Consider the following 12,792-nt stretch of genomic DNA (forward strand, 5'->3'; position numbering starts at 1 on the left):
GTTGTCCTTGACTGTCCTGTCTCCATTCTAAACGTGTATATATTATCTTTGTCGTTGTCCTCTGACTGTCCTGTCTCCATTCTAAACGTGTATATATTATCTTTGTCGTTGTCCTCTGACTGTCCTGCCTCCATTCTAAACGTGTATATATTATCTTTGTCGTTGTCCCCTGACTGTCCTGTCTCCATTCTAAACGTGTATATATTATCTTTGTCGTTGTCCCCTGACTGCCTTGACTGTCCTGCCTCCATTCTAAACGTGTATATATTATCTTTGTCGTTGTCCTCTGACTGTCCTGTCTCCTTTCCTCCAGATTTGGAGCAGCCTTTCCTCAGGAGAAACGGAGGGAGCAACGGGGACCTGGAGACCATCTTCATATCAAGATCCTCCACTCACGTCACAGTACCTTGTCTGGTCACTGTGCCCGACCTCAACGTCACACTTTATCTGGTTGGTACCTTCTGTCTCTCTCTCAGTGCATGCTGGGAGTGTTTTGTAGTTGAGAGGCCATGTGTTTTCTTGATTCTGTCTTTGGTATTTTCTTTACATTTTTTTGGTGGAGTTTAGCCACAGTTTTTGTTCAAAGTTAGAGTGGAAGTGGACAGAGTTTTAGTTTCCTGGGGTTTTGAACAGTGCGATGGCTTCACAGTGGAGGAGACGCTGTCGATACGGGTTCCTGAGAATGGAGTTAAGGTGGAGGAGGTTCTGCTCGCGGGCGGTGAACAGGTAGAAGCTGAAGTTCTGTAACCAGAATGAACAAAGCTGTGGTTGTGTTCCTGAGATTGGAGTTAAGGTGGAGGAGGTTCTGCTCGCGGGCGGTGAACAGGTAGAAGCTGAAGTTCTGTAACCAGAATGAACAAAGCTGTGGTTGTGTTCCTGAGATTGGAGTTAAGGTGGAGGAGGTTCTGCTCGCGGGCGGTGAACAGGTAGAAGCTGAAGTTCTGTAACCAGAATGAACACAGCTGTGGTTGTGTTCCTGAAAAGAGTACATTTCATGGGTCGGCTGAATGCTAGTGGAATATTTGTAAGGGATGTGTTGTTGCCGATTTCTCTTTTTTCGACTCCTTCGACAAGGGTAGTAGTTGTGACCCTGTTTCCGTTCATTGCATATGATCAAATCAGGAAAGAGCTGAGTCGTTTTGGTAAGTTTGCTAGCGGTTTTCGTAAACTGTCGACAGGTTTTTAGGCAGATGCAGTTAAGCACATTGTTTCGTTCCGGAGGGTCATATTTCAGAACAACAATGAGCAACAGTTAAATGTGCATTTTAAAGGGAGGCTCTACGCGGGGTTTGCCACTACAGATAATCTGCGGTGCTTTGAGTGTGGGGGTTTGCCACTACAGATAGTCTGCGGTGCTTTGAGTGTGGGGGTTTGCCACCACAGATAGTCTGCGGTGCTTTGAGTGTGGGGGTTTGCCACTACAGATAGTCTGCGGTGCTTTGAGTGTGGGGGTTTGCCACCACAGATAGTCTTTGGTGCTTTGAGTGTGGGGGTTTGCCACCACAGATAGTCTGCAGTGCTTTGAGTGTGGGGGTTTGCCACCACAGATAGTCTGCGGTGCTTTGAGTGTGGGGGTTTGCCACCACAGATAGTCTGCGGTGCTTTGAGTGTGGGGGTTTGCCACCACAGATAGTCTGCGGTGCTTTGAGTGTGGGGGTTTGCCACCACAGATAGTCTGCGGTGCTTTGAGTGTGGGGGTTTGCCACCACAGATAGTCTGCGGTGCTTTGAGTGTGGGGGTTTGCCACCACAGATAGTCTGCGGTGCTTTGAGTGTGGGGGTTTGCCACCACAGAAAGTCTGCGGTGCTTTGAGTGTGGGGGTTTGCCACCACAGATAGTCTGCGGTGCTTTGAGTGTGGGGGTTTGCCACCACAGATAGTCTGCGGTGCTTTGAGTGTGGGGGTTTGCCACCACAGATAGTCTGCGGTGCTTTGAGTGTGGGGGTTTGCCACCACAGATAGTCTGCGGTGCTTTGAGTGTGGGGGTTTGCCACCACAGAAAGTCTGCGGTGCTTTGAGTGTGGGGGTTTGCCACCACAGAAAGTCTGCGGTGCTTTGAGTGTGGGGGTTTGGGGCATAAGAGCTTCGCGTGCCCACATAAATGCCAAGAGTGTGCAAAGCTGTCATCAAGGCAAAGGGTGGCTATTCGAAGAATATTTGAAGAATAATATTTTGATTTGTTTAACACTTTTTTGGTTACTACATGATTCCATATTGTGTTATTTCATAGTTTTCATGTCTTCACTATTAGTCTACGATGAAGAAAATAGTTTAACAAATTAGGGAAAAGTATTGAACGAGTAGGTGATGTAAAACGTTTGACCGGTAGTGTATTCAGATGATGTTTCTGTGATGGTCAGGGATGGGCAGGGTATGCAGCCACTAGAGACTAGACTGAAGGTGTACGAGGGAGCCTCGTCAGCTAAGGGGAACTGAGGCAAGGCGAAGCTCTGTTATGTGGGGCATGGAGGGATCCATTGCTTTGACTGTGTTGTAATTTGGTTTATTCTGATTGATTGGATGTTCTGGTCCTGAGGCTTCAGTGTGTTAGTAGAACAGGTTGGTGAACTCAGCCCCTGGACCAGCTGGGTGAGGGGACTGAGGCTTCAGTGTGTTAGTAGAACAGGTTGGTGAACTCAGCCCCTGGACCAGCTGGGTGAGGGGACTGAGGCTTCAGTGTGTTAGTAGAACAGGTTAGTGAACTCAGCCCCAAGAACAGCTGGATGAGGGGACTGAGGCTTCAGTGTGTTAGTAGAACAGGTTAGTGAACTCAGCCCCAAGAACAGCTGGGTGAGGGGACTGAGGCTTCAGTGTGTTAGTAGAACGGGTTAGTGAACTCAGCCCCTGGACCAGCTGGGTGAGGGGACTGAGGCTTCAGTGTGTTAGTAGAACAGGTTAGTGAACTCAGCCCCAAGAACAGCTGGATGAGGGGATTGAGGCTTCAGTGTGTTAGTCGAACAGGTTAGTGAACTCAGCCCCTGGACCAGCTGGATGAGGGGACTGAGGCTTCAGTGTGTTAGTAGAACAGGTCTGCTCTTGACATTGCAGGGCTCTCTCTCTCTCTCTCTCTCTCTCTCTCTCTCTCTCTCTCTCTCTCTCTCTCTCTCTCTCTCTCTTCTCTTCTCTTCTCTTCTCTTCTCTTCTCTCCTCTTTTCACCAATCACCGTCCATTCTCTTTATTTTCCCAATAGTCATCCTCTTCATCCATTATCATTCTCCTTATCCCCCTCTCCACTCTCACCCCTCTCTCCCTTCTCATTCCCCCTTCCCCTCTCATCCCTCTCTCCCCTCTCATCCCCTCTTCCCCTCTCATCCCTCTCTCCTCATCCCCCTCTCATTCCTCTCTCCTCTCCTCATCCCCCTCTCCACTCTCATTCCTCTCTCCTCTCCTCTCTCCCCCTCTCATCCCTCTCTCCCCTCTCATCCCACTCTCCCTTCTCATCCCCCCTTCCCCTCTCTTCCCTCTCTCCTCATCCCTCATCCCCCTCTCATTCCTCTCTCCTCTCCTCATCCCTCTCTCCCCTCTCTCCTCTCCTCATCCCTCTCTCCCCTCTCATCCCTCTCTCCCCTCTCATCCCACTCTCCCCTCTCATCCCCCCTTCCCCTCCCATCCCTCTCTCCTCATCACTCTCTCCCCTCTCATCCCTCTCTCCCCTCTCATCCCACTCTCCTCTCTCATCCCCTCTTCCCCTCTCATCCCTCTCTCCTCATCCCCCTCTCATTCCTCTCTCCTCTCTTCATCCCTCTCTCCCCTCTCATCCCTCTATCCCCTCTCATCCCCATCTCCCTTCTCATCCCCCTCCCCCCTCCCCCTCTCATTATTCTCTCCTCATCCCAGATACTCCCCTCTCATCCCCCTCTCCCCTCTCATCCCCCTCCCCTCTCATCCCCCTCCCCTCTCATCCCCCTCCCCCCTCATCCCCCTCCACCCTCATCCCCCTCCCCCTCATCCCCCTCCCCCCTCTCATCCCTCTCTCCCCTCTCATCCCCCTCTCCCCTCTCATCCCCCTCCCCCTCTCTCCCCTCTCATCCCTCTCATCCCCCTCTCTCCCCTCTCATCCCTCTCATCCCCCTCTCCACTCTCATTCCTCTCTCCTCGTCCTCCTCTCCTCTCATCCCTCTCTCCCCTCTCATTCTACTCTCCCCTCTCATTCCTCTCCTCTCATCCCTCTCTCCCCTCTCATTCCACTCTCCCCTCTCATTCCTCTCTCCTCGTCCCCCTCTCCTCTCATCCCTCTCTCCCCTCTCATCCTCTCATCCCTCTCTCCCTCTCTCCTCTCCTCGTCCCCCTCTCCTCTCATCCCTCTCTTCCCTCTCATCCCTCTCTCCCCTCTCATTCCAATCTCCCCTCTCATTCCTCTCTCCTCGTCCCCCTCTCCTCTCATCCCTCTCTCCTCTCCTCGTCCCCCTCTCCTCTCTCATCCCTATCTCTTCTCCTCTCTCATCCCTCTCTCCTCTCCTCGTCCCCCTCTCCTCTCTCATCCCTCTCTCCTCTCTTCTCTCCCCAGTGGGAGACAATGTCTATGCCCCTGGAGGATGAGGGTATGGTGTGGGACAGTAAAAGAGGCTGGTCCATCCCTAGACAAACCTTAGACTCCAGACCGTTCCTCTTCGGATTGTACTGCCAAGCTGGACTACAGGGGAGAGTGTACCGCTCTCCCCACTACGTGGTTCACTTCACAGGTAACTATGCACTACATAGTACACACTACCAAGTACACAGCCACCCTACATGAATAAGATGACCTCTCCACCCTCAGGTTGACAGTACACTCTACCTAGTGTACACTACTAGTACAACTAGAGACCTAAGAGTCTCTTGACCTCTTGACTGATAGGAAATAAGAGTCATAATTAAAGTATATTATATCAGGGATGGATTTCCTCCCAGTCCATACTGCATGTCTCTATATCATTAGAGATGGCCATACTGCATATCTCTATATCATTAGAGATGGACATACTGCATGACTCTGTCATTAGAGATGGCCATACTGCATGACTCTGTCATTAGAGATGGCCATACTGCATGACTCTGTCATTAGAGATGACCATACTGCATGACTCTGTCATTAGAGATGACCATACTGCATGACTCTATATCATTAGAGATGGACATACTGCATATCTCTCTATGTCATTAGAGATGGCCATACAGCATATATCTCTATATCATTAGAGATGACCATACTGCATATCTCTATATCATTAGAGATGGACATACTGCATATATCTCTATATCATTAGAGATGACCATACTGCATGACTCTATATCATTAGAGATGGCCATACTGCATGTCTCTATATCATTAGAGATGACCATACTGCATGACTCTGTCATTAGAGATGACCATACAGCATATCTCTATATCATTAGAGATGGACATACTGCATATATCTCTATATCATTAGAGATGGCCATACAGCATATCTCTATATCATTAGAGATGGACATACTGCATATATCTCTATATCATTAGAGATGACCATACTGCATATCTCTATATCATTAGAGATGGACATACTGCATATATCTCTATATCATTAGAGATGACCATACTGCATATCTCTATATCATTAGAGATGGACATACTGCATATATCTCTATATCATTAGAGATGGCCATACTGCATGTCTCTATATCATTAGAGATGACCATACTGCATGTCTCTATATCATTAGAGATGGCCATACTGCATGTCTCTATATCATTAGAGATGACCATACTGCATGTCTCTATATCATTAGAGATGGCCATACTGCATGTCTCTATATCATTAGAGATGGCCATACTGCATGTCTCTATATCATTAGAGATGACCATACTGCATATCTCTATATCATTAGAGATGACCATACTGCATGTCTCTATGACTATATCATTAGAGATGACCATACTGCATATCTCTATATCATTAGAGATGGCCATACTGCATCTCTATATCATTAGAGATGGCCATACTACATATATCTCTATATCATTAGAGATGACCATACTGCATGTCTCTATATCATTAGAGATGGCCATACTGCATGTCTCTGTATCATTAGAGATGACCATACTACATCTCTCTATATCATTAGAGATGGCCATACTGCATGTCTCTATATCATTAGAGATGACCATACTGCATGTCTCTATATCATTAGAGATGACCATACTGCATGTCTCTATGTCATTAGAGATGGCCATACTGCATATCTCTATATCATTAGAGATGACCATACTGCATGTCTCTATATCATTAGAGATGGCCATACTGCATGTCTCTATATCATTAGAGATGGCCATACTGCATGTCTCTATATCATTAGAGATGGCCATACTGCATATCTCTCTATATCATTAGAGATGACCATACTGCATATCTCTCTATGTCATTAGAGATGGCCATACTGCATATCTCTCTATATCATTAGAGATGACCATACTGCATGTCTCTATATCATTAGAGATGACCATACTGCATGTCTCTATATCATTAGAGATGGCCATACTGCATGTCTCTATATCATTAGAGATGACCATACTGCATATCTCTATATCATTAGAGATGACCATACTGCATGTCTCTCTATATCATTAGAGATGGCCAAACTGCATATCTCTCTATATCAATAGAGATGACCATACTGCATGTCTCTATATCATTAGAGATGGCCATACTGCATGTCTCTATATCATTAGAGATGACCATACTGCATGTCTCTATATCATTAGAGATGACCATACTGCATGTCTCTATATCATTAGAGATGACCATACTGCATGTCTCTATATCATTAGAGATGACCATACTGCATGTCTCTATATCATTAGAGATGGCCATACTGCATATCTCTCTATATCATTAGAGATGACCATACTGCATATCTCTCTATATCATTAGAGATGGCCATACTGCATATCTCTCTATATCATTAGAGATGGCCATACTGCATATCTCTATATCATTAGAGATGACCATACTGCATCTCTCTATATCATTAGAGATGGCCATACTGCATGACTCTATATCATTAGAGATGGCCATACTGCATATCTCTATATCATTAGAGATGGCCATACTGCATGTCTCTATATCATTAGAGATGGCCATACTGCATGACTCTATATCATTAGAGATGGCCATACTGCATGACTCTATATCATTAGAGATGACCATACTGCATATCTCTATATCATTAGAGATGGCCATACTGCATGACTCTATATCATTAGAGATGACCATACTGCATGTCTCTATATCATTAGAGATGGCCATACTGCATGACTCTATATCATTAGAGATGGCCATACTGCATGACTCTATATCATTAGAGATGACCATACTGCATATCTCTATATCATTAGAGATGGCCATACTGCATGACTCTATATCATTAGAGATGGCCATACTGCATATCTCTATATCATTAGAGATGGCCATACTGCATGACTCTATATCATTAGAGATGACCATACTGCATGTCTCTATATCATTAGAGATGGCCATACTGCATGACTCTATATCATTAGAGATGACCATACTGCATGTCTCTATATCATTAGAGATGGCCATACTGCACGTCTCTATATCATTAGAGATGGCCATACTGCATATCTCTCTATATCATTAGAGATGACCATACTGCATATCTCTATATCATTAGAGATGACCATACTGCATGTCTCTCTATATCATTAGAGATGACCATACTGCACGTCTCTATATCATTAGAGATGGCCATACTGCATATCTCTCTATATCATTAGAGATGACCATACTGCATATCTCTATATCATTAGAGATGACCATACTGCATGACTCTGTCATTAGAGATGGACATACTGCATGACTCTGTCATTAGAGATGGACATACTGCATGTCTCTATATCATTAGAGATGGCCATACTGCATATCTCTATATCATTAGAGATGGACATACTGCATGACTCTATATCATTAGAGATGGACATACTGCATGACTCTATATCATTAGAGATGACCATACTGCATGACTCTGTCATTAGAGATGACCATACTGCATATCTCTCTATATCATTAGAGATGACCATACTGCATGTCTCTATGTCATTAGAGATGACCATACTGCATGACTCTATATCATTAGAGATGGCCATACTGCATATCTCTCTATATCATTAGAGATGGCCATACTGCATGACTCTGTCATTAGAGATGGCCATACTGCATATCTCTATATCATTAGAGATGGCCATACTGCATATCTCTATATCATTAGAGATGGCCATACTGCATGTCTCTATGACTATATCATTAGAGATGACCATACTGCATATCTCTATATCATTAGAGATGGCCATACTGCATATCTCTCTATATCATTAGAGATGACCATACTGCATATCTCTCTATATCATTAGAGATGACCATACTGCATGACTCTATATCATTAGAGATGGCCATACTGCATGACTCTATATCATTAGAGATGACCATACTGCATATCTCTCTATATCATTAGAGATGGCCATACTGCATATCTCTATATCATTAGAGATGGCCATACTGCATCTCTCTATATCATTAGAGATGACCATACTGCATGTCTCTATATCATTAGAGATGACCATACTGCATATCTCTCTATATCATTAGAGATGGCCATACTGCATATCTCTCTATATCATTAGAGATGACCATACTGCATCTCTCTATATCATTAGAGATGACCATACTGCATGTCTCTATATCATTAGAGATGGCCATACTGCATGACTCTATATCATTAGAGATGGCCATACTGCATATCTCTCTATATCATTAGAGATGGCCATACTGCATGACTCTATATCATTAGAGATGGCCATACTGCATATCTCTCTATATCATTAGAGATGGCCATACTGCATGTCTCTATATCATTAGAGATGGCCATACTGCATATCTCTCTATATCATTAGAGATGGCCATACTGCATGACTCTATATCATTAGAGATGGCCATACTGCATATCTCTATATCATTAGAGATGGCCATACTGCATCTCTATATCATTAGAGATGGCCATACTGCATATCTCTCTATATCATTAGAGATGGCCATACTGCATATCTCTCTATATCATTAGAGATGACCATACTGCATATCTCTCTATATCATTAGAGATGACCATACTGCATGTCTCTGTCATTAGAGATGACCATACTGCATGACTCTATATCATTAGAGATGGACATACTGCATGACTCTATATCATTAGAGATGGCCATACTGCATCTCTCTATATCATTAGAGATGGCCATACTGCATGACTCTATATCATTAGAGATGGCCATACTGCATCTCTCTATATCATTAGAGATGACCATACTGCACGTCTCTATATCATTAGAGATGACCATACTGCATGTCTCTATATCATTAGAGATGACCATACTGCATGTCTCTATATCATTAGAGATGACCATACTGCATGTCTCTATATCATTAGAGATGACCATACTACATGTCTCTATATCATTAGAGATGACCATACTGCATGACTCTATATCATTAGAGATGGCCATACTGCATGACTCTATATCATTAGAGATGACCATACTGCATGTCTCTATATCATTAGAGATGACCATACTACATGTCTCTATATCATTAGAGATGACCATACTGCATGTCTCTATATCATTAGAGATGACCATACTGCATGTCTCTGTTATATATCATTAGAGATGACCATACTACATGACTCTATATCATTAGAGATGGCCATACTACATGACTCTATATCATTAGAGATGGCCATACTGCATATCTCTCTATATCATTAGAGATGACCATACTGCATGACTCTGTCATTAGAGATGGCCATACTGCATGACTCTATCATTAGAGATGACCATACTGCATGACTCTGTCATTAGAGATGGCCATACTGCATATCTCTCTATATCATTAGAGATGACCATACTGCATATCTCTCTATATCATTAGAGATGACCATACTGCATGTCTCTCTATATCATTAGAGATGGCCATACTGCATATCTCTCTATATCATTAGAGATGGCCATACTGCATATATCTCTATATCATTAGAGATGGCCATACTGCATATCTCTATATCATTAGAGATGGCCATACTGCATATCTCTCTATATCATTAGAGATGACCATACTGCATATCTCTCTATATCATTAGAGATGGCCATACTGCATCTCTATATCATTAGAGATGGCCATACTGCATGTCTCTATATCATTAGAGATGGCCATACTGCATGACTCTATATCATTAGAGATGACCATACTGCATGTCTCTCTATATCATTAGAGATGACCATACTGCATGTCTCTATATCATTAGAGATGACCATACTGCATGTCTCTATATCATTAGAGATGACCATACTGCATGTCTCTCTATATCATTAGAGATGGCCAAACTGCATATCTCTCTATATCAATAGAGATGACCATACTGCATGTCTCTCTATATCATTAGAGATGACCATACTGCATGTCTCTGTCATTAGAGATGACCATACTGCATGTCTCTATATCATTAGAGATGACCATACTGCATGTCTCTCTATATCATTAGAGATGACCATACTGCATATCTCTATATCATTAGAGATGACCATACTGCATATCTCTATATCATTAGAGATGACCATACTGCATGACTCTGTCATTAGAGATGGCCATACTGCATATATCTCTATATCATTAGAGATGGCCATACTGCATATCTCTATATCATTAGAGATGACCATACTGCATGTCTCTATATCATTAGAGATGACCATACTGCATATCTCTATATCATTAGAGATGACCATACTGCATATCTCTATATCATTAGAGATGACCATACTGCATATCTCTATATCATTAGAGATGACCATACTGCATATCTCTATATCATTAGAGATGGCCATACTGCATATCTCTATATCATTAGAGATGACCATACTGCATATCTCTATATCATTAGAGATGACCATACTGCATATCTCTATATCATTAGAGATGACCATACTGCATATCTCTATATCATTAGAGATGACCATACTGCATGTCTCTATATCATTAGAGATGACCATACTGCATATCTCTATATCATTAGAGATGACCATACTGCATATCTCTATATCATTAGAGATGGCCATACTGCATGTCTCTATATCATTAGAGATGGCCATACTGCATATCTCTCTATATCATTAGAGATGACCATACTGCATGACTCTATATCATTAGAGATGACCATACTGCATATCTCTATATCATTAGAGATGGCCATACTGCATGTCTCTATATCATTAGAGATGACCATACTGCATATCTCTCTATATCATTAGAGATGACCATACTGCATGTCTCTCTATATCATTAGAGATGACCATACTGCATCTCTCTATATCATTAGAGATGGCCATACTGCATGTCTCTATATCATTAGAGATGACCATACTGCATGTCTCTATATCATTAGATATGGTCCTTCTGTGGCTCAGTTGGTAGAGCATGGCGCTTGTAACGCCAGGGTAGTGGGTTCGATTCCCGGGACCACCCATACGTAGAATGTATGCACACATGACTGTAAGTTGCTTTGGATAAAAGCGTCAGCTAAATGGCATATATATTTTATATATATATATATATATATATATATATATATATATATATATATTAGAGATGGCCATACTGCATGACTCTATATCATTAGAAATGGCCATGCTGTGTGTATGTTAGAGTCCTCATTTGTTCCATTAAGAGCAGAGAGCCTCATCTTGAGTTTCAAAATGAGAGAGGTCCTGGTCGGGCGCTGATTAGGTGACGACAGTTGGAAAAGGTGGATATTTCAACAGATTAGCCTCGAGTCGACAGAGCCAGCCCACTCCAGCCCTAAGCCTTGATCAAATACTTAGTTCAAACCACTTTTCCTCACTTAGTTGAATTAATCACTGATCTCTCATGACTGGATAGGTGTAAACCTATGCAACTGTCACCGACCCAATGTTGGTAGACAGGTCATTTTCTTCGAGTGACTACTTCAAGGAAGAGAGACAGGAAGGACGTGAGTTCAAAGTAATGGAACGGTGCCAGAGACCCAGGGACATGGTGTGGGCCAAAGAGACTCAACTCCTCTGGGCCAGCTCTGTTTGTCACTATGGTGCTGTCATGGTAACCGTCTCCCCCCCCCCAACAGGAAGTCAGCTTTACGACGTCAAGCTGTATCCAGAGGACTCGGTGGAGCTGATCATGGGGGAGGCCCTGACGCTCAGCTGTAATGCCACGGTAGAGTTTGGCATGTTTGTCGAGTTCCAGTGGTCCTATCCTGGAAAACAGGTACGGTAGAGAAAAGAGTAGGTTGTACACTTTACATAGATTTAGGTAAATGTTTCGGGGGGCAGAACCTATGGCAAGAGATCGGAAGCTCAGATTAAGATAATTCACTGAAACAAGAGATGGGCATTTCATTACATGCTCCTATTTTAGCCTGGATTAAGAGGAACTATGTTAATAGATGGAAATATGAGTATAGACTGTCTTGTTTATGTCTTTAAATTTCTCAGTCTCTCTCTCTCTCTCTCTCTCTCTCTCTCTCTCTCTATCCTCTCTCACGGTCTACCTCACACTCTTTCTCTCTCCCTTTTTCCCTATCTGTAACTCACCCTCTCAATTTAATAAAAAATTCAATTTAAGGGCTTTATTGGCATGGGAAACATATGTAGCGGCCCGGTTCAAGAGGATACATATGTTTCCCAGTAAAGCAAGTGAAGTAGATAATAAACAAAAGTGAAATAAGCAATACAATA

The 12,792-nt window shown here is 43.1% G+C and overlaps 1 protein-coding gene and 1 long non-coding RNA gene across 4 annotated transcripts in view; one reads left to right on the forward strand and one right to left on the reverse strand.

Moving 5' to 3' along the window:
* The window catches only part of LOC127913784 (vascular endothelial growth factor receptor 3-like), a 245,609-nt gene that overhangs the window by 126,258 nt on the left and 106,559 nt on the right, over nt 1–12,792 (forward strand). The window contains 3 exon segments of the mRNA XM_052487050.1: nt 314–450; nt 4,508–4,682; nt 12,183–12,322. Of these exon segments, the coding sequence (XP_052343010.1) occupies nt 314–450; nt 4,508–4,682; nt 12,183–12,322 (452 nt within the window).
* LOC127913785 (uncharacterized) overlaps nt 1–12,792 on the reverse strand; it is a 304,311-nt gene that overhangs the window by 116,770 nt on the left and 174,749 nt on the right. The gene's annotated exons all lie outside the window — the stretch shown is intronic.

Source organism: Oncorhynchus keta, chromosome 30 (assembly GCF_023373465.1).
Source record: "Oncorhynchus keta strain PuntledgeMale-10-30-2019 chromosome 30, Oket_V2, whole genome shotgun sequence".
Taxonomy (NCBI): Eukaryota; Metazoa; Chordata; class Actinopteri; order Salmoniformes; family Salmonidae; genus Oncorhynchus; species Oncorhynchus keta.